Raw genomic sequence first — 27,423 nt, 5'->3', positions numbered from 1 at the left:
GATATGTTACCGTGTATTTCCTGAATTACATCACACTCTGCGCTTTGATGTCATGCAGTTTTCTTACTGAAACCTGCCCAAGGCTAACATATGAAATGTCATTTTAATGAGACGGACGGCACAGGTTACACTTCTCTCTCCTCGTGTGTGTGTGTGTGTGTGCGTATGTGTGTGATTTTGGTGATAAAATGATCGATCACCAAAGGTTTTGAGCTGAAAGTCACTTAGATTTTCTAAATTTCTTCCCCTTTTTATTGTTTACTCATTAAAAAACAAACTTCATATTGCTTCTTTAAGGAGTAAATGAATGATTAGTATTAATTGAATCATTTAATTGGCAGGTAATTACTTTTTTTTCTTTATTTACAGATCATTACATATATTTTTAAAGTATTGATTATAAAATGCATCGACAAATGCATAATTTGAGGTGGAATATTTGTGATAACATACAAAAGCGATTCCTTGACATGTATTGATTATTGTCACAAATGCAAATGATTTTTAGTAGCTGAATAAAGTCACATGATGGAATTCAATGAGTAAAGACAATGTTTCATTTACATGTGATGTCTTAAAGCCAATTTTTCTTTTCTGATTTAAAGCGATAAGTCTGATTTTTTGAAGTGGGGTTGTATGAGGTACTTTATCTATAGTCAGTATTTCCACCTCTTTACCTTGACGTTATGGGAGAAATCCGTCAACAAAGATTAGACACAACAAGTTTTGGCTTTTCTCTGTGGTTTTTATTCTGAAAGCATTTTCTGCAGAAAAGGACTGCACTCTAACGCACACAAACACAGGCTGCTAGAGAGACAGACCCAGAGCTAAGGGCAGTTCTCATTTTATACAAAACATGAATACACAGTCAGCGTTTACATGGGTGACGTACAAGGCAAAAGCAGTGTCATTAGTCACATTACAGGCAATAACCTTACCATACTTGTAACACAGGATAGGAAGTATCTCACAAGATACACAGAGCTGAACATTGTATGCTCAGATAAAGAACTTCTGCATCACAAGGAGGATGTGTTTTGTCCTGTGTTTTAAAAACAAACACACAACACAGTGCTGTTATTTCAGGCATCAAGTTGTTTTAAATGTATATAATATAGTATACACAGTGCAAACAGTGATTTTACCTTGCAGAACATGAGAGTATATGGTTTACCGCTGCCTTAATCAGTTCTTTTGTTTGTGTTATTGTGTGACTTTGGTATTTTAAAGGGTTAGGAATTAACTAAACTAACAAACAAACCACTCGAGGCAATGTCAAACAAGCAGCTCCCTTGTTCTTTGAGGTAAAATTACTGTGTTTTTTATCCATGGAGTGGCTTTAACAAGAGTTTGCTTCACAGAACCATCTGAACAACCTGTTCTCATGAAAAACACTTGATTAAGATTAGAAAACAAAACCATAACGTACCGAAAGTCGACCGAGAAAAATCGTTAACCCAACCCCAAGTACAACAACACACAAAAAACGATTTTAGCCAACCGACGGGTAGGGTTAGGCATGAAAGACACTTGGTTAGGATCAGAAAAGAGGCCTCCTTACACGGCAGACTGCTGTCTCACACTACCTCACATGTTTTTACTATGGGGAAAACACACTCATATCTGCGAATTACTTTTCGTTGTTATATGTACGAAAACTGCATCAGAACAGCCTGATCTGAAATAGCCTCAGAAACTGGATTCTTTATAAACATTTCTGGCAGGTGATTGGATGCACCATCTGGCCAACCTCTTGCTGAAGTCGATCAGAAGAAAAGAGAATTTTCAATCGAGAAATGCCTTTTCTCCAAGTTGTCATCAATTGCCTCTCCACTTTCAACTGCCAGTAGCTCCTCACACACAGGACGCTGATTGGATGGTTCCCCTTTGGTCGGAACGCAGACACATTTCTTGGAGGATGACAAGATTAATTTTTGTGTGACGTGAACCGTGAACACGTTTCTAATACATGATCTTGTGTAAGGAACATTTCAGCTATTGTGGAACCAGTATTCCTGCCTGCCGTGGACGTATTAAGAGACAATGGGCCCCTGAACTAAACACAAACTCAAAGTGTACTTTTAGTCAGTTTGCATCTCCTTGGGGTAATTTTGTGTTTATTTTGTGATTATTTTTACTTGTTTTGCACCTCCTTGTGGTCATTTTGTGGTTGTTTTTATAGTTGTTTTGCATCTATTTTAGTCCATTAGTTAGTTAGTTGCATGCTTCTGGTTGTTTGTAGTCATTATGTGTCTGTTTTTGATTGATTTGTGTCAATCATTTAGCATCTCTTCTCTCAGTAATCATTTTGGATTGTTTGTTTTGTGTGTGTCCGTGGTCATTTAGCATCTATTTGTGTGTTTTTTTAGCAGCATTTTCTGACTAAGGGCACTTGACCCTATGGGCCCCTGGGCCTCTGGGCCTGTAGCCGATAGGCCCGTTGAGTAATCCATCCATGCTGGCTGCTTCTCCAAACTCAGGGGGCGTGCCACCCTTATCTATTGGATGAATACGTCATAAAACCCCACTTCAAAATACCTGAACTATTCCTTAACAGATCAACCTTTTGGGTCTGCAGTGTGGGCTCACCAAACATTAAGTTACTGACTGAAGTCTAGTGGTTAAACATTTATTTTGACCTGAGCTTTAATAAGAACGTTTACCCGAGTTAGTTTCACACATAATCTGCTTTGTGAAAATGGTGGATTTTGGAGAGATTCTGAGGACTATCGGGGACTTTGGTTTCTTCCAGAAGCTCTTGATTTTGGGGTTAGCCATCCCAAATTTCTTATTCCCCATTTTCTTTTGTAGTTTTCTTTTCATCGAATCAGATCCGGAGAGACACTGTAACACAGACTGGATCCTTCAGGTGGACTCTAACCTGACCACAGATGAACAGCTGAATCTGACTCTGCCTCAGGACGAGGATGGGACCTTCAGCAGGTGTCGGATGTTCGTCCCTGTGGACTGGGACATTGTTGCCATCAGGGAGTACGGACTCAATGAGACCACAGGGTGCCAGAGTGGATGGGTGTATGGAAACATGCTGTACGAGGCCACCATAGTCACTGATGTAGGTCAAGTATCAAGGGTGATTTTTGTTTTTTCTTTGGTATCACTTGTGCTGACTGCCCTTCCGTTGTCTTGCAGTTTGATCTTGTCTGTGACAAGTCTTACATGGCCGAAATTGTGCAGACCATATTCATGGCTGGTTTACTTGCTGGTTCATTCATCTTTGGACCTACTGCTGAATCGTAAGTGACTTGAAAAATATATATTAGAACGTTGTGCAAAGTGCAAGGAAACATTTGACGGTCACCCACTCTCTAACCTTTAGGTACGGCCGTAAGAAAACCACCCTGTTACCTGCTGTCCTCTTGCTCATATTCACCATAGTTGCTGGTGTGTCTCCAAATATCTACGTTTGCATCGTGTCGCTGTTCATAGTTGGAGCTGCACTCGGAGGATACAGAATGAACTCCACTGTATTAGGTATCACTTCTTTTTTTATCAACCTTTCTTTGATTTATGGTCAATATCACAAGCAGGGAATTGTCTTGTTCTATTTTGTTCTGCAGTAATTTTGGAGTTTCACTTCTGTTTGTAGCTACAGAGTGGATTGGGGTCAGCAGAAGGTCTTTTGCGTCCTGTATGAACCAGATGTTTTCAGCTTTTGGACAGTGTGGCATGGCTGGTCTGGTCTATGCTATCCGTGACTGGAGAACAGCACAGTATGTCATAGCAGGAGGGCAGGCCTTTGTTTGCTTGTACATATGGTAGGTGTTTAACTGTCTTTTTTCTTCAGTTTCTGATTTGACAAATTATTAATATTAATATTAATATTAAGTCTGTGAGTGACTCATTTGGATGGTGATTAATCTTTACAGGTGGATTCCTGAATCTGCCAGGTGGCTGCTTGGACAGGGAAGAACCGAAGAAGCACACAAGTTGATACGTAGAGTTGCAGCAATGAATAAAAAGAAAATCCCAAAGAATCTGCTGGATGAGGTAAGTCAGATTCACTTTTAATGATTTGATCTAATGAGACTTTTATGCACTTTGGTGCTTTGAGCTACAGTAAATGCTAACATGGGCATGCTAACATTCCCCCAAATGACACTGCTAACAGGCGTATGTTAGCCATCTTAGTAAGTTTAACATGTTTGCATGCTAACATTTGGTAATTAGCATTCAACACAAAGTACAGCTGGGGCTGATGGAAAAGGCATTAGTTCTCTTCTGTATCATATTTCACTGCATGCTAGTATGCCACCATTAATTTTAATAGAAATGGATAAAAAAAAAAGTTTATTATAAGTTGGAATAGGTATTGGACTTATTGATGGTTAAAAGTAAATTATATAAGGCTAAACAGGTGCAATATATCGGATAGGCTTAAGTGTGAACTAGTTAGCTAAAAGTAATGGACACATGTTGTCAATTACTCACCAAGAGTTTCCTTGAAGGAAAGAGGAAAGCTTTGTTTTTCTCACATGCCTCCACAGTGAACAAATAATCCAAAAACAGATGCACAAACAGTCTCATGTACGGAAAAGTAGTGTGCAACCTTCTCATCCGAGTAGTGAAAGTGTTTTAAATGAGAAGGTTTTGCAGAAAATGCATGTTTCACAAGAGGACACACGTGATACTTGGACTTGTAAATTAATGTTTTAATATAGATTTGTTGGTCTTAAAGGTGGCCCGTTATTATTTGAATTCATCGAGAATTTCTCCATTTTTGGATTCTTTGTTCACTGTGGAGGTTTTCTTCAACAATCCACAGTAACACTCGCTGAGCAACTGATCATCAGTATTTGTCGGAGCTGAAGCTAACAAAAAATGATTTAGAGTTAGTGCACTATTATAGTTTGCTTACTGTCACTGTACACTGGTGTTTGTAGAGTATATGATATCAATGGGCAATGTTCAAAGCTTCCATTGCTGAAGCTCCAGCAATGAGCTGTGTCCTCAAGGGGCGGTAACCCTTGAACACCGTGGTGGACACCGGTGGTCAGGGAAGAAGTGAAGAGTCCTTTCCTTTCGACTCCGGTGGCGGTTGCAAGGTACCGACAGACCCGAAGGGCTGCAGCCTCTGCCATGTCAGAGGCAAAGCAGCAGGTATGGGAGAAGTTCCAAGAACTCATTAAGAAAGACTTTTGGGCGGCACCAAGGTGCTTCTGGAAAAGAAGAGAGAGCTGTGACCGGATCCTCGGCAGTAAGTCAGACTCGTTCCCGGTGGGGGTTGGCCTCCGCCAGGGGTGCGGTTTGTCACCAATCCTGTTTGTGATTTTCATGGACAGGATATTAAGGCGTAGTCTGGGCGGGGAGGGGTTGCAGTTCGGTTAGTTGAGGATCTCATCCCTGCTTTTTGCATATGACGTGGTCCGGATGGCATCGTCTGTCAGTGACCTTCAGCACTCACTGGATCGGTTCTCAGCTGAGTGTGAAACGTCTGGAATGAGGATCAGCACCTCTAAATCTGAGAACAGGGCTCTCAGCAGGAAACTGGTGTATTGATTACTCCAGGTAGGGAATGAGTCCTTACCCCAAGTGAAGGAGTTCAAGTACCTCAGGATCTTGTTCACAAGTCAGGGTAATATGGAGCGTGACTTTGGCCTGAGAATCGGAAGGGGGGGTGGGGGGGTGGCGTTATTGCAGCTGCTTTAGCGCACCGTTGGGATGAAAAGAGAGCTAAGCCGGAAGGCAAAGCTCTCGATCTACCGGTCAATCTTCGTTCTGTAGGAAGTTTACACACAATACTTTAGTCAAATCAGAAGGACCTCACAGAGTATATATTGCGTAATTCAAATTCTACAGGAGGCTTCCTGGAGTCAGCAGAGTCGTTGGCAGTTTAGTGCGCCAGCAGGCATTTATTAGCAGAAGGACATCGGATGATACAGACGTCTGGAGAAATGTTCTATTCTCTATCTAGAGTAACTGTGTGCAACACAGTACCCGTGATCAGAGGCAAGAAGTATTGATATCTATTCTTACTACTCCAGCATTTATGCTTGTTATAAAGGCGTGGTTTATGTGTCTGCTTGTGCACGCATATGTGTATTTAAAAAAGTAGCCGTTCCGATTCCTCCATCTTCCACCCCCCGCGCGTCGGGGTATCATCTGTTCCACATGACTCTTCTTCTTTATCTGTGAAAAAAGCACATACTCTCATCCTCCCTGTCCCCTGCCTCCTTATATGGTTGTTCCTGCCTCCTTATATGATTGTTGTTTGCGAACGGCAATTCTCTAATCTCAACTAGTTGCCAGGTGCCTTTGTGCAAGCTGGCTATTTCATTGTCTTGTGACCTTGACTGTCCGCCAGGTTCCTGTGCTAGTGTTTTGCAGAAAGCAGAAAGCTTGGCAGAGGCACATACTATCACACTCTTAAATGAGTATACTTATTGCGTCTTATTATCACACTTTCAATAATCATTACTAATACACACGCTAACACATGATTATGATACTTCACTCATTGATTATTAATTCTTCAGTTCCTACCCCCACCTATGTTCATGAAAGCTGGGTCCGAAAGAACAAGGTTGTGTAAAACCTGAAATGGGTTTTCTCAGGAGGGTGGCTGGAGTCTCCCTAGGAGATAGGTTGAGAAGTTGGGCCATCCGTGAGGAACTCGGAGTAGAGCCGCTGCTCCTTTGTGTTGAAAGGAGCCAGTTGAGGTGGTTCAGGTGTCTGGTAAGGATGAACCCTGGGCGCCTCCCTAGGGAGGTGTTCCAGGCACGTCCAGCTGGAAGGAGGCCTAGAGCTGCTGCCCCTGCGACCTGATCCAAGATAAGCTGTTGAAGATGAGTGATGAGTTAGTGATATCATCAGGCCTTTATTGTGTGGTAAAAGCCTGGGATCACTGTTGTATGAATCTTTGTGAATTTTAGAGCGATACTGGACAGATAGTCACCCTTTGTCAGAATAAATGTGATTGTAGTGCAAACACTGAAAAATCACAGCTAGCTTTATAAAAGTGTTGTCCTCTGTTTTGTAATAATAATACATTTCCACTTCAGGTGTCTAAGGAACGAGAAGTCCAAAGTGGAGGACTCAAAGTACTTTTTAAATCGAGAGTCCTGATGAAATATTTATTCATCATATCCTTCGCTTGGTAAGTTAAGCACATTTTTGAATGTAGTTTTTATTTAAATTCAACGCAGTTTTTTGTATCATGTTCTTGTGATTTGAAGGTTTTCAGTAAATCTAGCCTACTTCTGCGTTGTTCTGAACGTGGGTAAGTTTGGTCTGAGCATCTTCCTGGTTCAGTTCCTGTTTGGGATCACTGAGGCGCCAGCTCATCTTCTCTGTATCTGGGTTCTGGAGTTGATCGGGAGAAAAAAATCTCTGATAGTGACCCTCCTGTCAGGCAGCTTTTTTTTCCTCTTAACCCTCGCGTTCCCTCAAGGTGAATTTCCTGTCTTTCACATTCAGTGCACAAGGATACGTCCACCTGACTGTCAACAGTTTAATGCACTCTGCTTACATTTCCAGACAGCGCTGTTATCATCACGGCCCTTGTCACCACTGGAAAGTTTTTTTTGAACGGGGGCGCTTCAGTTGGTATGGTGTACATTCAGGAGCTGTTTCCCACTTCTGTCAGGTAAGATAAAATAAAAAACGTACAAAATATATAATTATAGACATCTATATGTGAAAGTGAATTTCGCTTTTTTAGGCAAACAGCTGTTGGCTTGGGCTCGGTAGCGTTTAGAGGTGCAGGTTTGCTTTCTCCGCTGCTCAACATGTTGGCCGTATACCACTGGTCTGTACCCATCGTAGTCTTCAGCAGCTTTGTACTGATCAGTGGCGCTCTTGTCTTCCTGCTTCCTGAGACCAGGAGAATAGAGCTACCTGATTCAATGGATCAGGCCGAGGGCAACAGGTAAGCAAGCTTGGTGATTTAAAGAGGTACCCTGGCAATATTGGCTTTTATTGGGGGTCATTTACAGGCCAACCAGAACTGCATTTGACAAGCTTGGACTCCCCAACATGTCATTTGTTTCATCCGTCCAAAACACAAATGAAAAAGTTTACATTTGTGGACAGTTTGAGACACATAATTGTCCTTCCAGTTGTATTGAAACTAGCCATACATGAACACACTGGTAGTGATTAAGATAACAATTTACTAAAAAGTCAAAGATACAAAAGGTAAAGGTCAGAATTATGTAATCTAAATCTTCATTTTCGTTCTAGAAATATGACCATCAAGAAGACGGGCGGCGACTCCGGCATGGTCGAACACAACAGCAGAAAATCCACCAAACTGTAGTCAGAATGTTTTTAAAGATGTTTTTGTTGTGTGTAACATATATTGTTGTGTCGGATATTTTCCTTTAGTGCCCTCAAAGCTGCTGAGTCACTCAGTGTGTTGGTTTGTATGACGAGTATGTCTCAAAGTTATGTCTTTACTAGTGTCACTACTGTTCTGTAAGGAAAATAAAACATTGATAGAGATGAACTTCTGACCAGCACTTTATGAAACTACAGTCAGTACCAACGTACCTTATTGGGCTATTGTAGCAGCCGATTACAGCTTAATGACTTAAGGCCTGTCAAGAACAATGGCATTGTGAGAAACCCAGAAAGGTTTATCATATTTTATTTTATTTCGAACATGTAAAAAAAACAAACATATATATAAAACTCAATATACAAATTCCCATAAACTACAACATAAATATTTCATGTCCAAAAAGGAGTAGGAAGAAGTTTTCACTTGTCTAGTCCTACCCCTTCTCCATAACTTAAGCAATTAAATCATATTTAGTAAATATACAACTTAAACAATTACCTCACATTCATCCTGCCAACCCTCTCGTGATGATATCACATCAGACATAACCATGGATGGATTACTGAACGGGCCTATCGGGCACAGGCCAGAAGGCCCATGGGGTCAGGGGCCCTGACTCATAAAATGTTGCTGAAAAATGATCACAAAGAGATGCTAAATGATGACATGATGACAGAGACAAAAAATTACTATAGGGATGTAAAATGACCACACACAGAAACAAAAACGACGACATAGAAACATAACATCATGTACTGGATGAATACGTCATAAAACACCACTTCAAAATATCATATTCCTTTAACAGATCAACCTTTTGGGTCTGCACTGTGAGCTCACCAAACATTAAGTTACTGACTGAAGTCTAGTGGTTAAACATTTATTTTGACCTGAGCTTTAATAAGAACGTTTACCCGAGTTAGTTTCACACATAATCTGCTTTGTTAAAATGGTGGATTTTGGAGAGATTCTGAGGACTATCGGGGACTTTGGTTTCTTCCAGAAGCTCTTGATTTTGGGGTTAGCCATCCCAAATTTCTTATTGCCCATTTTCTTTTGTAGTTTTCTTTTCATCGAGTCAGATCCGGAGCGACACTGTAACACAGACTGGATCCTTCAGATGGACTCTAACCTGACCACAGATGAGCAACTGAACCTGACTCTGCCCCGGGACGAGGATGGGATCTTCAGCAGGTGTCGGATGTTCGTCCCTGTGGACTGGGACATTGTTGCCATCAGGGAGTACGGACTCAATGAGACCACAGGGTGCCAGAGTGGATGGGTGTACGGCAACATGCTGTACGAGGCCACCATAGTCACTGATGTAGGTCAAGTATCAAGGGTGATTTTTGTTTTTTCTTTGGTATCACTTGTGCTGACTGCCCTTCCGTTGTCTTGCAGTTTGATCTTGTCTGTGACAAGTCTTACATGGCCGAAATTGTGCAGACCATATTCATGGCTGGTTTACTTGCTGGTTCATTCATCTTTGGACCTACTGCTGAATCGTAAGTGATTTGAAAAATATATATTAGAACGTTGTGCAAAGTGCAAGGAAACATTTGACGGTCACCCACTCTCTAACCTTTAGGTACGGCCGTAAGAAAACCACCCTGTTACCTGCTGTCCTCTTTCTAATATTCACCATAGTTGCTGGTGTGTCTCCAAATATCTACGTTTGCATCGTGTCAATGTTCATAGTTGGAGCTGCACTCGGAGGATACAGAATGAACGCCACTGTATTAGGTATCACTTCTTTTTTTTATCAACCTTTCTTTGATTTATGGTCAATATCACAAGCAGGGAATTGTCTTGCTCTATTTTGTTCTGCAGTAATTTTGGAGTTTCACTTCTGTTTGTAGCTACAGAGTGGATTGGGGTCAGCAGAAGGTCTTTTGCGTCCTGTATGAACCAGATGTTTTCAGCTTTTGGACAGTGTGGCATGGCTGGTCTGGTCTATGCTATCCGTGACTGGAGAACAGCACAGTATGTCATAGCAGGAGGGCAGGCCTTTGTGTGCTTGTACATATGGTAGGTGTTTAACTGTCTTTTTTCTTCAGTTTCTGATTTGACAAATTATTAAGAATATTAAGTCTGTGAGTGACTCATTTGGATGGTGATTAATCTTTACAGGTGGATTCCTGAATCTGCCAGGTGGCTGCTTGGACAGGGAAGAACCGAAGAAGCACACAAGTTGATACGTAGAGTTGCAGCAATGAATAAAAAGAAAATCCCAGAGAATCTGCTGGACGAGGTAAGTCAGATTCACTTTTAATAATTTGATCTAATGAGACTTTAATGCATGTTGGTGCTTTGAGCTAAATGCTAACATCAGCATGCTAACATTCTCCCAAATGACACTGCTAACAGGTGTAATGTTTATCATGTTAACCATCTTAGTTTAACATGTTTGTATGCTAACATTTGCTAATTAGCATTAAACACAAAGAACAGCTGGGGCTGATGGAAATGGCATTAGTTTTTGTCTGTATCAAATTTCACTGCATGCTAGTATGCCACCATTCATTTTAATAGAAATGGTTAAAAAAAAAGTTTAAATAGCTAAAAATAATGGATATAGAGTTGGTACAGGTACTGGATTTGTCGATAGTAAAAAGTATATCATATAAGGCTAAACAGGTGCAATATATCGCATAGGCCTAAATGTGAGCTAGTTAGCTAAAAGTCATAGATGTTTGAAAAGTCTTCTGCCATGCTAAGTGGTAACAGTACAAGTGTGAACCTGTCCAAACTGACCTTTAAGGAAGACTTTACCCTCAAAATGATCACTTGTAAATCAATTACTCACCAAGAGTTGCCTTGAAGGAAAGAGGAAAGCTTTGTTTTTCTCACATGCCTCCACAGTGAACAAAGAATCCAAAAACAGATGCACAAACAGTCTCATGTACGGAAAAGCAGTGTGCAACCTTCTCATCCGAGTAGTGAAAGTGTTTTAAATAAGAAGGTTTTGCAGAAAATGCATGTTTCCATGGCAGAAGACATTCAGAAGACATCTTTGTTCACTGTGGAGGTTTTCTTCAACAATCCACAGTAACACTCGCTGAGCAACTGATCATCAGTATTTGTCGGAGCTGAAGCTAACAAAAAATGATTTAGAGTTAGTGCACTATTATAGTTTGCTTACTGTCACTGTACACTGGTATTTGGAGAGTATATGATATCAATGGGCAATGTTCAAAGCTTCCATTGCTGAAGCTGCAGCAATGAGCTGTGTCGTCAAGGGGCGGTAACCCTTGAACACCGTGGTGGACACCGGTGGTCAGGGAAGAAGTGAAGAGTCCTTTCCGGGATATGTTATCCCAGAAGTCTCCGGTGGCGGTTGCAAGGTACCGACAGGCCCGAAGGGCTGCAGCCTCTGTCATGTCAGAGGCAAAGCAGCAGGTATGGGAGAAGTTCCAAGAACTCATTAAGAAAGACTTTCGGGCGGCACCAAGGTGCTTCTGGAAAAACATTTGGCACCTGAGGAGGGGCAAACGGGGAACCGGCCAAGCTGTTTACAGTAAGGACGGGATGCTGGTGACCTCAACTGATGAGGTAATCGGGCTGAAGGCTCAGGGGGGATCGTTGTCAATATCTCTGGAAGTCACTGAGGTAGTCAAACAACTCCACAGTGGTAAAGCCCCAGGGATTGATGAGATTTGTTCAGAAATGCTAAAAGCTTTGGGTTGGGAGGGGCTGTCTTGGTTGACACGTCTCTTCAACATTGCATCACACTAGTCAGCATCCCTGGTAAAGTCTACTCCAAGGTGCTGGAAAGGATGGTTCGTCCTATAGTCGAACTTCAGATTGAAGATGAACAATGCGGATTCCGTCCTGGACGTGGAACAACAGACCAGCTCTTCATTCTCGCAAGGATCCTGGAGGGGGCCTGGGAGTATGCCCATCTAGTGTACATATGCCTTTTGGATCTGGAGAAAGTATATGACCTGGTCCCCGGAAGATACTGTGGGAGGTGCTGAGGGAGTATGGGCTGAGGGGGTCACTTCTGAGGGTCATCCAATCTCTGTACACTCAAAGCGAGAGCTGTGACCGGATCCTCGGCAGTAAGTCAGACTCGTTCCCGGTGGGGGTTGGCCTCCACCATAGGTGCGCTTTGTCACCAATCCTGTTTGTGATATTCATTGACAGGATATTAAGGCGTAGTCGTGGTGGGGAGGGGTTGCAGTTCGGTGGGCTGAGGATCTCGTCTCTGCTTTTCGCAGATGATGTGGTCCTGATGGCATCGTCTGTCAGTGACCTTCAGCACTCACTGGATCGGTTCGCAGCCGAGTGTGAAACGTCCGGGATGAGGATCAGCACCTCTAAATCTGAGAACAGGGCTCTCAGCAGGAAACCGGTGTATTGATTACTCCAGGTAGGGGATGAGTCCTTACCCCAAGTGAAGGAGTTCAAGTACCTCAGGATCTTGTTCACAAGTCAGGGTAATATGGAGCGTTACTTTGGCCGGAGAATCGGAAGGGGGGGGGGTTGCGTTATTGCAGCTGCTTTACCGCACCGTTGGGATGAAAAGAGAGCTGAGCCGGAAGGCAAAGCTCTCAATCTACCGGTCAATCTTCGTTCCTACCCTCACCTATGTTCATGAAAGCTGGGTCATGACCGAAAGAACAAGGTTGTGTAAAACCTAAAATGGGTTTTCTCAGAAGGGTGGCTGGATTCTCCCTAGAAGATAGGTTGAGAAGTTGGGCCATCCGTGAGGAACTCGGAGTAGAGCCGCTGCTCCTTTGTGTTGAAAGGAGCCAGTTGAGGTGGTTCAGGTGTCTGGTAAGGATGAACCCTGGGCGCCTCCCTAGGAAGGTGTTCCAGGCACGTCCAGCTGGAAGGAGGCCTAGAGCTGCTGCCCCTGCGACCTGATCCAAGATAAGCTGTTGAAGATGAGTGATGAGTTAGTGATATCATCAGGCCTTTATTGTGTGGTAAAAGCCTGGGATCACTGTTGTATGAATCTTTGTGAATTTTAGAGCGATACTGGACAGATAGTCACCCTTTGTCAGAATAAATGTGATTGTAGTGCAAACACTGAAAAATCACAGCTAGCTTTATAAAAGTGTTGTCCTCTGTTTTGTCATAATAATACATTTCCACTTCAGGTGTCTAAGGAACGAGAAGTCCAAAGTGGAGGACTCAAAGTACTTTTTACATCGAGAGTCCTGATGAAATATTTATTCATCATATCCTTCGCTTGGTAAGTTAAGCACATTTTTGAATGTAGTTTTTATTTAAATTCAACGCAGTTTTTTGTATCATGTTCTTGTGATTTGAAGGTTTTCAGTAAATCTTGCCTACTTCTGCGTTGTTCTGAATGTGGGTAAGTTTGGTCTGAGCATCTTCCTGGTTCAGTTTCTGTTTGGGATCACTGAGGCGCCAGCTCATCTTCTCTGTATCTGGGTTCTGGAGTTGATTGGGAGAAAAAAATCTCTGATATTGACCCTCCTCGCAGGCGGCTTTTTTTGCCTCTTAACCCTCGCGTTCCCTCAAGGTGAATTTCCTGTCTTTAACATTCAGTGCACAAGGATACGTCCACCTGACTGTCAACAGTTTAATGCACTCTGCTTACATTTCCAGACAGCGCTGTTATCATCACGGCCCTTGTCACCACTGGAAAGTTCTTTTTGAACGGGGGCAGTTCAGTTTGTATGGTGTACATTCAGGAGCTGTTTCCCACTTCTGTCAGGTAAGATAAAATAAAAAACGTACAAAATATATAATTATAGACATCTATATGTGAAAGTGAATTTCGCTTTTTTAGGCAAACAGCTGTTGGCTTGGGCTCGGTAGCGTTTAGAGGTGCAGGTTTGCTTTCTCCGCTGCTCAACATGTTGGCCGTATACCACTGGTCTGTACCCATCGTAGTCTTCAGCAGCTTTGTACTGATCAGTGGCGCTCTTGTCTTCCTGCTTCCTGAGACCAGGAGAATAGAGCTACCTGATTCAACGGCTCAGGCCGAGGGCAACAGGTAAGCAAGCTCGGTGATTTAAAGAGGTACCCTGGCAATATTGGCTTTTATTGGGGGTCATTTACAGGCCAACCAGAACTGCATTTGACAAGCTTGGACTCCCCAACATGTCATTTGTTTCATCCGTCCAAAACACAAATGAAAAAGTTTACATTTGTGGACAGTTTGAGACACATAATTGTCCTTCCAGTTGTATTGAAACTAGCCATACATGAACACACTGGTAGTGATTAAGATAACAATTTACTAAAAAGTCAAAGATACAAAAGGTAAAGGTCAGAATTATGTAATCTAAATCTTCATTTTCGTTCTAGAAATATGACCATCAAGAAGACGGGCGGCGACTCCGGCATGGTCGAACACAACAGCAGAAAATCCACCAAACTGTAGTCAGAATGTTTTTAAAGATGTTTTTGTTGTGTGTAACATATATTGTTGTGTCGGATATTTTCCTTTAGTGCCCTCAAAGTTGCTGAGTCACTTAGTGTGTTGGTTTGTATGACGAGTATGTCTCAAAGTTATGTCTTTACTAGTGTCACTACTGTTCTGTAAGGAAAATAAAACATTGATAGAGATGAACTTCTGACCAGCACTTAATGACCCAATGAACATTGGCTTTATTAGGAACCCATTTTTTTTTTATTTTGAACATGTAAAAAAAAAAAAAACATATATAGAAAACTCAATATACAAATTCTCATAACCAAAATTTTCAGGTCCCAAAGGGAGTAGGAAGAAGTTTTCTCTTGTCTAGTCCCACCCCTTCTCCATAGCTTCCATCCACCCTACGCCTAGTATATACAACTTAAACAATTACCTCACATTCATTCTGCAAACCCTCTTGTGGTATCACACCAGACACAACCATGGATGGATTTCTGAATGGGCCTACTGGGCACAGGCCAAGGGGCCCTGACTCATAAAACGTCTAAATATAGATGCAAAAACACCACAAAAAAGATAAAGAGGACTAAAAAACAAAAAAAAATGTCTAAAAATAAGTACACAATGACCACAAAGAGACCCAAAATGACTACAAAACGACTAAAAATAAACTCTTTGAATTCAGGTGTCCTAGACAGAGTGGGGGGCCTCTTGCATGTCTGTGCCCAGGGGTCCATTGCCTCATAATACGTCCATGGACGCAACAGCAATTTGGGCCAGTGTGGATAAAAATGTTCTTTCCCCCATTCCCCCATTCTTTCAGCACCCTTGCTCGGACCACACCCATCTTCGAACACCGCCTTCACTTTGATCTCAACACACGTGTACATTTTTGTGACTTTGTATCTTGCACGATTGTGACGTTATCACGGCGACAAAATTTGTCCGCAGGAGACTGACACCAAGCAAAATTCACAAGACCGCCTCTGTGGTAGCTCATTTACAGGAAACATTTTGTCATGATGACACTCAGACTCACAAAATGTAGTAGGAGACCAGAGGAATAGGATTAAGTGCATAAACTGATCGGGACAATGTTAACACAGTCGGGGTGAGAGTCCTGAGAGGAGGTTAAACTGCATGTTTTCACACAGAAACTGTTCTAGCATCTAAAAATATGAGTTGTGACATCCAGCTGTGCTTTAACAACTTCTTATCAGTCTGGAAACAAGACAGTATGGCTTTATGGACATATTATCGCTCACTGTCCATTTATCACTTACTGTCTAAGTGACAAACTCAAACATGAGTTAACACGCAGTTGAGTTTCACATTCAGCAGACATGCCAAGATGAGAAGTTATAGAATAAGGGGCTAACAATATTAATCTTAAAGCAGGAATTTATACTGTAGCTGTAGTTTTTGAACTACTGGGTATCTGTTTTATTATTAGTACAGGGTTCAGTTTGAGCATAAAACAAAGCAAAAGTCTGGTATCTGATGTAGAAACATCTCACAATGAAGTTTCACTCTACAAGTGTTGCTGGCGTTTTGTTTTCTTCCTCATCAGTCTTCTACCGTGACGAGGCAGAAACGTAAATCGAAGCAGACACGATGTAAAAAAACCTAAAAGATTTCAGAAAACAAGAAGCATTTTTCCTTTAAAGTTTGCAGACGAAGCATAACGAGTCTATTGTTATGTTGTTGCTGTAACAACCGCGCCACTAAAGTTATGATGACTTCATATTATGCAACAGGGTTACCTTTCATGTGAGTGTGCTCAGAAGCGTTCATAAGTCAGCATACATGTATTGTAAAAGTCGATGAAAGATCTACAGCACTTTCTGTGAGAGATTAGCAGCGTCACGTCTGCAAACAATTGATATTTTGCTTTTATAGTAGATTATCTATATACAGGTATATTATATATATTAGGGAGTTAAGACACCCCAAAACTTTTTTTCAAAAAGTGCTAAAATAATTAGGAAAAAAGGTTGTTGATCAATGAATGCTGGGGTAAATTTAACTGTGGGCTTCAGGTCAAAGCACAGAGATGGTAGGCAGATGTCACATGGTACAAAGAGTGACAAATGTATGTCACGATAAGACCACCTCTTGAAATTAAATGGCCACTAAGTGCTGTCTCATCCTTCCTGGGGCAGAGGCTACTGTCCCGAGTTTAAACATTAATGGATTTTGTTTAAAGGTCATCCTCTATCAGCATCTGTAAATCCATAATCACCTTCCCTGATCATGGCTGATTTTGGAGAGATTCTCCGGAGTATTGGAGAGTTTGGATTATTTCAGAAAATCACCCTTTTTGCTCTTTGTTTTCCAAATGTGATTCTGCCTTTTCACTTTGCCAGTGTATTTTTCATCCAGTCGGATCCGGAGCGACACTGCAACACAGACTGGATCCTTCAGGTCGACTCTAACCTGACCACAGATGAGCAGCTGAACCTGACTCTGCCTCGGGACGAGGATGGGACCTTCAGCCGGTGTCGGATGTTCGTCCCTGTGGACTTGGACATTGGTTCCATCAGGGAGTACGGACTCAACGAGACCACAGGGTGCCAGAGTGGATGGGTGTACGGCAACATGCTGTACGAGGCCACCATAGTCACTGATGTGAGTGATAGGTCTGTGTGGTGGTCATTTATAATACATATCTTTATCCTTTTTTCTAACCAGGTGTTTCATTTCCCCACAGTTTGATCTCGTCTGTGAGCACGCTAATTTGTTGGAAGTTGCACAAGCAGTGTTGATGGCTGGCATTCTTGTTGGTTGTCTCTTATTTGGACCTTTTGCTGAATCGTAAGTGTACTTGAAATTGTTCAGAAGATATCCTCTCGTTGAATGAAACTCCACCACATAAAGAATGAGCAAGTTATATTTCACTGACTGGAGTTTTTTTTTGTCTGTTCCAGGTTCGGTCGTAAACGAGCGTCTCAGATTCCAGTCATTGTGATGCTCGTTTTTACTGTGACAAACGGATTATGTCACAACTTCTATTTATATTTGGCATCCCAGTTCATGTTGGGAGTCGGCTACGGAGGTTATCGACTGAACAGCGTCATATTGGGTACAGTTTTCTCCATACCACACATGGTCAGTTTCTGTGCATTTAACTCTTCATGTTTAATGCAAACTAACAGGATAAGAACAGGTCAGATTATCCTTTATTACTTTACAGCTAAAAGAAGACAATAGTGTAAAAACATGTAAGATATAACACAAGTACACAAACAGGAAAAAAGCAAGAAAACAATAGAAAAACATTTAACAGCAAAAAAGCAAAAACAGTCGACTTCATCCCAATATCAAAAATATCCCAATTATTAACACTCTCTTCTATTCAAACTTTTCTCTGGTTCATTTTATTTTTCTACATTATTTTCTTTCCACACGTTTAATCATTTGTCTTTTCCAACCATAAAAAAAGAATGAGCTTTTCCTCTCTGCAGTGGAGCAATCGAGAGCAACAGCTAACAGTTCAATTCAATGTTATTTACAGTGCCAAATCATGACAAAAGTTATCTCAAGACACTGTACATATAGAGTAGGTAAAGACCACACTATGACTTATTTATGATTTACAGAGACCAGTAGAGCAGTAATTATTAAAGTTATTATAAACAGTATTAATCCATCAATCTTGTGCACACAGTGGCGATGAAAACCTTCCTTTTAACAGGCAGGAATGAGCAGACTCAGCTCTATGGTGGGCGGACATCCGTCCTGACCGGCTGAGGAGAAAGAAAAAGAGAGAAAGAAAGAAAGATGAGACAGACAAATAACCTTCATCACAAAATTTCAGACATTATTAATAAACCATTTACCTTGTACTGTTCTGCATGCTGCTGTAGCATTGTTAACAGTAGCTAAAGCAAGTTCACAGACACCATATTTCTATCTACAGGTAAACCACAATAAAAGTATTTTTAATCGACTAAAAGGCTCATTTATCAACAGTTATATTTCTGTTTACCCCCCATTTAATTGTTTAACAAGAATATTATTTATTGATGTATTCATATATATTGTTGTTTTTATAGTCCAAATAACCTTTTATAACATCACTGTGCTTCATTTCCTGTTTTCAGCCACCGAGTGGATCGGGGCGTCCAGAAGGTCATGGGGAGCGTGTGTGACTCAGGTCTTCGGTGCAGTCGGACAGTGCGCCCTCGCTGGTTTGATCTACTTCATCAGAGACTGGAGACTGGCTCAGTTTATCACCGCAGCTCCTCTTGCAGTTGTTGCTGTTTACATATGGTTTGCATTAACTCTTTTTATTGCCCTCTATAATTGCTTTACTATCTTGGTTAGGCCAAGGACACCTTAGCCGGAGGTCCCGTGGACCCTGCTCCTGCGGTAAAAAGTGAGATTTCTGTGTCTTTTTTTAAATTATAAAGCCGGTTGAGGGCGATATAAAAACTGTGAAAGTATCAAAATGCTCAATCCACAGAGAAATACACACGGTCCGCATCAGAAACTGTGTCTTCAAACGAGCCCCAGGACTTCTGTACGGTTGTGTGGCCACAATTACACTATATGTTGGTAGAAAGTGCTGCTACAGTCATTCACCGGCTGCAGCGACGGTGCAGAGAGAGCGCAGATGAACACTGACCAATGAGAGCAGACTGGCCTTTTTCAGGAGGGTCTTAAAGAGACAGGCGCTAAAACGGAGCGTTTCAGACTTAGGATGAATACGGGTATATTCAGACAGAAAGGATGACAAAAATAATGTGTTATTTGCACAACAACTCTTTTTATGTTGCATACAATACTAAGCTATTAAAACACATTTTTCTTTTTATGTATTTATTTATACATCCTGTTTTAATGTTAAATATAAATGTGGGAGGCACAGTACATCCTTAAGCTCCTCTGTATGTGTTGTGTAAATTATATGGGGTTTGTTTTCGGGGTTTTTTACGAATTGGTCAATATTATTATTATTGCTTTGATTTATATAGCACCTTTCTCGGTGCTTAAGGCGCTTTACAGAGTCCAGTTTCATTCACTTTACCACCACATACATGGTGGTGGTAAACTACGTAGTAGTCACCACCACCATGTCACCAACACCAGTCACAGCTGCCTTGGGGCGGACTGACGGAAGCGTTGCAGCTAATCAGCGCCTACGGCCCCTCCGACCACCTCCTCAAACATACAGCAGTCATACACACATTTACACGAGGCAAGGTGGGTGAAGTGTCTTGCCCAAGGACACAACCACCATGACACAAGTAGGGCAGGGCAGGGATCAAACTGCCAACCCTTCGGACATTGGCCGACTCGCTCTACCAACTGAGCCACAGTCACCCCAATATATCTTTGCTAATAATATGTTGGATTTTGTTCATGAATACTTTAAGAAATATTGAAATTTTTTGAAAAAGAAAAAGAAACACAATGCTTTTGCACCCCTGCAGTAACTCTGTTGAAGATCTCTGCTCTATTGTTTTAAAGGTCAATTAGTAATAGTCTTTAATCAATTGAAACACTTATTTTACTTCCTATCAGGTTTATTCCAGAGTCGGCCAGATGGTTCTTGAGCAGAGGAAGAACAGAAGAGGCTAAACAGCTGATCATCAAAGTGGCGGCCATTAACAAACGCACTGTTCCAGAGTCTCTGCTGGAAAAGGTACCGACCCTTCACAAAAATAAAACATTTTGCCCCATTGGAGCGAGGCTTAAATTAAATAATTTATATATTGGCAATTCATGGTGAAAATGCCTTTACTTGAGAAAATATTGAATATTTAATGAGCAGTGGGGCGACACGGTGATGTGGTGGTTAGCACTGTCGCCTGACAGCGAGAGGGTTCCTGGTTCGAATCCCGGCCCTTCTGTGTGGACTTTGCATGTTCTCCCGTGTCTGCGTGGGTTTTGTCCGGGTTCTCTGGTTTCAATTCAATTCAATTCAATTTTATTTACAGTGCCAAATCATAACAAAAGTTATCTCAGGAATCTTTACAGAGTAGGTAAAGACCACACTCAATGACTTATTTATGATTTACATAGACCCAACAATTCCTCTGTAGAGTACGGTGGCAACGAAAACCTTCCCTTTAACAGACTGGAACGTCAGACAGACCCAGCTCTGTGGAGGACGCACATCTGTCTTGACCGGTTGGGGAGGAAGAAAAGGAGAGAGAAAGAGAGAAAAGACGGACAGATGGACAGAGAGAGACAGACAGACACACTTCCAGAGATGCAAGCAAAGCCTAACAGTAACTATAATATTTATATATATATATATATATATATTTATAGTATAATGTGAATATAACGTATATGTTAAGACAGTTAATACAACAGAATAGTAGAAACAAGCACAGCTAAGGTGACAGAATATGAAAATGATAATAATTATGGTGGCAAACATGATCAGTGATGAGTAGTGGCAATAGCAGCTACGATACAGCTACAAATTTTATAGTTTATTAAACTAGTGATAGTATATATGAGTAACAGTGATAATAGCAGCAGGAAGCGTCATGTAGGACCACGGCAGCAGGCACCACCACGATCAGCAGAGACCTGCGAGACGACAAAGCACAAACAGCTCCGGGGAAGAAGCTGAATTAGTAACACGCATTAATGAAACATGAATGATACAGACAGAGAGGAGAGAAGCTCAGAGTATCAGGACAACTATTATCCCCCGGCAGACTAGGCCTATAGCAGAATAATTAAGCAGAATAAAGTCTCATCGTAAGTCCTAGCTGTAAGCTTTATCAAAAAGGAAAGTTTTAAGTTTACTTTTAAATAAGGGGACAGTGTCTGCCTCCCGAATAACATTTGGGAGTTTGTTCCACAGGAGAAGAGCTTGGTAGCTGATGAGATGTTTCCTCCCACAGTCCAAAGGCATGCAGGTGTTAGGTAAATTGATGACTCTAAAATTGCCCATAGGTGTGATTGTGAATGGTTGTTTGTCTCTGTGTGTCTCTGTGTGCCCTCTGATAAACTGGCGTCCTGTCCAGGGTGAAACCCGCCTCACGCCCGATCAGCTTCAGCCCCCCGGCGACCCCAACAGGGACAAGCGGTTGAAGATGGATGAATGAATAATGAGCAGTGTCTCTTAACTGTATCAGAGAGATCTTGACTCAACTCCTTCGTAAGTTTTGAGGCAAACGTATTGGATTATAATGGCCTGGAAACACTGCAGTCAATTACTGGATTGCATTAAGTTATTTAGGACAACATAACAGAACAAGTTACATGAAGAGTCAATACAGCAGAGTGCATCACCTCTCTGATACAGTGTGAACAAAAGGCTGTTGGATGACATGATGGGTGATATTGTGTCCACCCCCCTGTGCGTTACAGATTGTTGAGAAAGAAACTGAGAAAAGGGGAGGCTTAATAATTCTTATCCAATCATCTGTGCTTAGGAAGTATTTCCTTACCATAATATTGGCATGGTAAGTTACTTTTTACAACACACATGAGAACCCCTGAGCCAATAAATTATATTTCAAATAGATTAACGGTTGTTTTCCTTTTTGAAATCGCCAGGTTCTCGTTGAATGTCGCCTACTACTGCCTTTCATTCAACATGGGAAATTTAGGCATGGACATCTTCGTGACGCAGCTCATGTTTGGTCTGACTGAACTACCAGCTCATATTCTTTGCATCTGGCTGCTGGAAGCACTCGGGAGAAAAGTGTCGTTGATGTCAACTCTCCTGGTCGGGGGATTCTTGTGCATCTTGATCGTAGCTGTTCACGGTAAAGCACTTCAGAAGGTGTTTCTCGTCTGTTATAGCAGCTTGTGGCTTGGGGTTGCAATGTTAGTTAGGTCAGTGGGAGTGTAAATAAAAGTGTGTTTAGTGAGTTCTCACTGTAACAGCAGTCCGTGCGTCCTGCAGCCAGCTGCTGTCACTGTCACTGTCACAGCCACGTGAGAAGGTTGAAGTGCCTCGAAGCGCTTGTGCGAGTATCAACCTGGCACTGCGGATCTGAGGCTGGCAGTGAAATCTGGGTGCAATGATACAAACAATGGCTCTCAAGTACGACTCGGTTCCCTCCGTTCATACCAGAGAGCCGAAGTGCTTTGTTGGCGAACGTCACATCACTACTATATGAAGCCATGGATGGATGACTGTACGGGCCTAGTGGGCACAGGCCCAGGGGACCATAAAGTCAGGGGCCCTGACTTATAAAATGTTGCTGAAAAAATCCCACAAATGACCACAAAGACATGCTAAATGACCCCAAGTATACACAAAACGACCAAAAATGACTATGGGGATGCAAAACAACCACAAAGAGATGATGAATGACTGAAAAAAGACACAAAAAATGGCCACAAAGACACAGATAAGGATTTAAAAAAGATGTTAAATGACCACAGAGAGAAACAAAACAACCAAATAGAAACGTAAAATGTGTAAAATAAATGCAAAACCACAAAAAGATGCAAAAACAATTATAAGTGTGTGTGTGTGTGTGTCTGCACCCAGTGTTATGAATTATCCTGCTCTTTTTTGCAGAATCGACAGTGGTTGTATTGTATTCTACCTCTTTATATATAGGTTACGGCCTCCAAACAATTGAATAAATTGACTAGTGGCTCAAAATGGAGACCGAAACATAAAAGAAGGACACCAAAGAAAATAGAACTTTTACCGTTTTTTATTAAACAACTTATCCCACCGGGAAATAAACATTCTTGAAGGAAAACAAGCGAAATACAAATAAGGACCTTACCAAAATAAGAAATCAGCAAACCCAAAAAGGGACCTGGAGATGCCGGCCAAACTCAGCAAAAATGGAGGAAGACCAGGCCACCCCCTATAGGGACGTCGAAGCTGGCCCCCCTCCCTACCTAACAAAACCAAATTATAAACTAAAAACCAAACAAAGAAAAGAAGGCAGCCAGCCATCTCCAGGCCAAAAATATAACAACTACTAAAGCAAAGATTTTAACAAATCATAATGTGGAACCAAAGGTGCTGGTGGGTCTGGTCTTGCTGGCTTTATATTACAGGTTGGCAGTCAGGCAGTTGATCGGCTGCAGGTGTGTCAGCCTGATCGCCAGCCTGCTGAGAAAAGGGAAAACAGGTTTAGGCACATGGAGGAGATCTTTCATGGCCACACGCAACAATATATATTTTTTAATCTCACCAAAAATGTTTTTTACATGTTCAGGCTGAGAAAACACATTGTTGAAAAAGGTTTGAGAGTCACTGGGTTAGTGAGTCCTGAAATATCTGGATGTATTGCCATAACATTCAGCACAAATTTTGATGGTTCCCGGTGATGTCACAAACGTTTCCTGTAGCTCCACCAGCAGATTTATGTTTTTTATTCACAGTCAAATCTCAACAATATCAGATGCATCGCTCATTGCTCGTTCTAAGATCAAGTTAATTGGACAGTATTGAATTCATCTGACACTGTGTTCATCTGTTCCAGGTGATGCTGTCGCTGTGACCACGTTAGCGACCTCCGGACGTTTCTTCATCAACTGGGCCGGATCCATATGCAGCGTGTACGTTCAGGAGCTGTTCCCAACATCTTTTCGGTAAGTCCTCTGTCTCCATAAGTCTCTTCATTTCACTGATACATTCATAAGTGCGTTCATGAGAGTGACGCATGCAAAAGTACATTCTGGTTGGTTGTGACACCACTGGAGGACACTACTGTTGTCAGCTCAGGGTTAAACATGAGACTTGGTTACTATTTTTCTATTCAAATCGGTTCAAAACACATCATTTGGTACTTTGCAGAGCTGCATATAGTGACAGTTTACACAACATATTTCATTAAATTTAATTAAATGCATTTATTTCAGGCAGCATTCATTACAATAGCATTTGCACAGAAAACGGCAACATTTGAAGGCAAATTGTGCCTGAAAAGGAGTGGGAAGAAGAACAAATCTTATTTATACTCCAGCCCTTTTTCTCATCAAGTGTCTTAAACAGAATGTGTGTTGTCACTTCCTGAATTTATGCAAACAAATGTAAAAAAAACAGAAACACACACAAAAAAACTAACAATAATAATAATAACATAAGAAAATTAACACAATGGAGGGGGGGGGCAAGCTATAAAAAACTACCACAGTGTAAAAGGTAAATGAAGAACACGCTGTACATGTTATAATAAAGAAAACATACATATAACATATTATAAAACTGAATTTTTTTTTGAATAATAATAAAAACATTTGTTTGATAATTTTATTTAGCACTTTTCAATTCAAAGATTAAGATTAAACTCCATGTTGATACTATTATAGAATAAAACAAACATGCACTGTAAAAAAACCCTTTTTGCACTTATTTATTCTTATTATTATTAACTTCTGTTTAAATTGAATGGAGTCAAATTTATACATTTGAATGGATTAAATAGATTTAAGCGGTAATGTATCTGAGTCTCCTTAACTTTATTTTGACAAAATCCACTGCATTGTTTTAATTTAAGGCAAAACTATTTCTATTTTACGTCTCGATTAACAAAAATATTTTGGAATTAAGAGCAGAAAAAATAATTTTCAATTTATAGCAACAGTTTTCACAATATGTTTTGATATAGTTTGTATTTTGTGATATTCCTTTTAATATATATTCTGTACTCTTTGAGCTTGACACAATGTACAATGTTTAAAGTACGACATGAAAACCCCTTTTTGAAGAACAAAGAACTCTTTTTAAAATGCATTTTTCTTTCATTTTCAATGATTTGTTGTTGTGGTTCACATTTTATTCTTTCTTTGACATCGGAAATGATTTGAAAATGATCAATAAAGATGTCGATGTAAAAGAACAAATGTTTGGTGTGGTACATGAGTATAAGCTGTGCACGTCTGTGTGTGTTTCAGACAAACAGCCTCTGGGTTGGGCTCCATAGCGAGCAGAGCCGGCGGCTTGCTGTCCCCGTTGCTCAACATGTTGGCCGTGTACCACTGGTCCATACCCACCGTAGTTTTCAGCAGCCTTTCGCTGATCAGTGGCGCTCTCAGCTTCCTGCTTCCTGAGACCAGAAGAAGAGAGCTTCCTGATTCCACCGATGAGGCCGAGGGCAACAGGTGAGCGAGCGAACCTTCACCGTGCTGCCCTGAGCTAATCAGTGTTAGCCACATCCGGCTGTTAGCAACATTCCAGGATTTCTCCGTTAACAGTTGTTAGACGAAAAAAACTGTCTCAATGGCTTATTTGATGAGTGTATTTGCCGAAACAAACCATGGGATGATTTTACACCGGAACATCACTTTAAGAAGGTAACATATAGAGGTGATTGTGTTCCAATAAAGTTTACAAAAGAGCAAAAAAAAAAAAATACAATCATCAGCACACATAGTGACCATGAATGTGACAAGATGGAGGCTCTGAAAGAACAGGCCTGTGAATGTCATTTGTCCAGGTCATCATTATCCTCAAAGCAATTTCAGTCAAAAACAACTGGACTGGTTGTTTGTCTAGGAAGACGTTTCACCTCTCATCCAAGAGGCTTCATCAGTTCATGTACGCATCTGACCAAGCTGGGACTGGTCCAACTAAGCATCTATGCAAAAAGTAGAGAAACCATCGCTAAACAGAGGAGGAGGTCTGAGTCACCACTTGTCTCCACTTTACAATGCTGCCCTTTCATCCCTTCCCGTTTAGACTCAATAGAGCACTAACAAAGTCGAAACCAACTTCCCACCAACGACTGCCACTCCAACGACGGCCGTTTCTTGGAGCACAAAGGGTTCCAGTGACATCATCGGCGTGAGAGGTTAAATACCTGGATCTCCACACCAGTTAGCTGGTCCAGTCCCTGTCTGGTCAGACATGAACCGATGAAGCCTCTTGGATGAGAGGTGAAACGTCTTCCTAGACAAATAACCAAGTCCAGTTGCTTTTGACTGAAATTGCTTTGGGGACTCTGGAAGAAAAGGCTCGCCTGCAGTTACATCTTATCGCCACAGAGGTCGCTAGAAACAACATCTCAAATCTTATAGAGTACAACTTTAAGTACTACACAAATCAAACCCTCCTCCATTATGGATAAAGAAAGAGTTTAACGGTAATCATTTTGTTTTTGTAGTTTTGTTGACAAAAAGATTAAAACAAATACATGACAGAAAATATAAAATGTAAAAAAACCACTTCAACTTAACTAACTCACTCTTCTGTGTATTTCTTTCTCCGACAGAAATAAGACGACACCGAAGAACCAAAGAGAATCAAACAAACCTGCACAAAGCAAAGCTACCAGACTATAATCTGAATATTTGTATTACTTGTGTGCGTTGCTGCTCTGCCAGCAGCGGAGCCGTGAAACAGATTACTTACATGCTGTCATGATTGACAACGGAGAATACACGGAGGAGACCCAAATGCAGACACGGAACGCAGGAGACGGTATTAACAAATTTAATAAAACTTATTTTACAAAAAAGGTGCATTAACACAAAGGAAAAACACGAAGAACTAGATACAAACTCACACGATGAATGGAGACAAGAGGAACAGGTACATCAGGGTAGGTAGAACGTATGATCCGGCACTGAGTGAGGCCCAGTACCGGATTATATACAGACCGGCAGGTGATCAATGCTAACAGGGATCACCTGCCAGGAAAACAAACTCAACACCAGAAAAAGAATAGCACATACAGAAAAACACCGACAGAGGGAGACAAAAACAACGATTAAAGGGGAGAAGGCACAGACTGTCCAGAATCACAACACATGCACTCCATTTTGGACACTTCATTGTTTTTTTACTGTTGTGCCAAACGTCAACACACAAAATATCTCACAGTCT

General features: G+C 41.3%; 3 protein-coding genes across 3 annotated transcripts; all 3 read left to right on the top strand.

The window, feature by feature from the left end:
* Positions 1-2,677: 2,677 nt before the first annotated feature.
* Positions 2,678-8,275, top strand: LOC310957437 (solute carrier family 22 member 13-like; the record flags this gene model as incomplete). Its single annotated transcript, XM_083927998.1, has 10 exons — positions 2,678-3,073; positions 3,151-3,254; positions 3,338-3,492; positions 3,608-3,776; positions 3,888-4,008; positions 7,020-7,114; positions 7,194-7,408; positions 7,495-7,603; positions 7,679-7,885; positions 8,200-8,275. Exons 1-10 carry the CDS (start codon positions 2,699-2,701, stop codon positions 8,273-8,275), a joined length of 1,626 nt encoding a protein of 541 aa, XP_083784124.1. The 5' UTR covers positions 2,678-2,698.
* Positions 8,276-9,227: 952 nt separating this feature from the next.
* On the top strand, positions 9,228-14,660 carry LOC310957254 (solute carrier family 22 member 13-like; the record flags this gene model as incomplete). The annotated part of the gene is made up of 10 exons (XM_083927744.1): positions 9,228-9,623; positions 9,701-9,804; positions 9,888-10,042; positions 10,159-10,327; positions 10,430-10,550; positions 13,405-13,499; positions 13,579-13,793; positions 13,880-13,988; positions 14,064-14,270; positions 14,585-14,660. Exons 1-10 carry the CDS (start codon positions 9,249-9,251, stop codon positions 14,658-14,660), a joined length of 1,626 nt encoding a protein of 541 aa, XP_083783870.1. The 5' UTR covers positions 9,228-9,248.
* A 2,247-nt stretch (positions 14,661-16,907) lies between these two features.
* LOC310958217 (solute carrier family 22 member 13-like) lies at positions 16,908-25,704 on the top strand (the record flags this gene model as incomplete). The annotated part of the gene is made up of 9 exons (XM_083929066.1): positions 16,908-17,282; positions 17,365-17,468; positions 17,582-17,736; positions 18,758-18,926; positions 20,181-20,301; positions 21,990-22,084; positions 22,179-22,390; positions 24,080-24,188; positions 25,494-25,704. The coding sequence occupies 9 exons, from the start codon at positions 16,908-16,910 to the stop codon at positions 25,702-25,704; spliced, it is 1,551 nt and encodes a 516-aa protein (XP_083785192.1).
* Positions 25,705-27,423: the final 1,719 nt, after the last annotated feature.

The sequence above is a fragment of the Echiichthys vipera genome (assembly GCF_963691815.1).
Source record: "Echiichthys vipera genome assembly, chromosome: 15".
Classification (NCBI taxonomy): domain Eukaryota; kingdom Metazoa; phylum Chordata; class Actinopteri; order Perciformes; family Trachinidae; genus Echiichthys; species Echiichthys vipera.
This window is presented reverse-complemented; position numbering and strand designations above follow the sequence as displayed.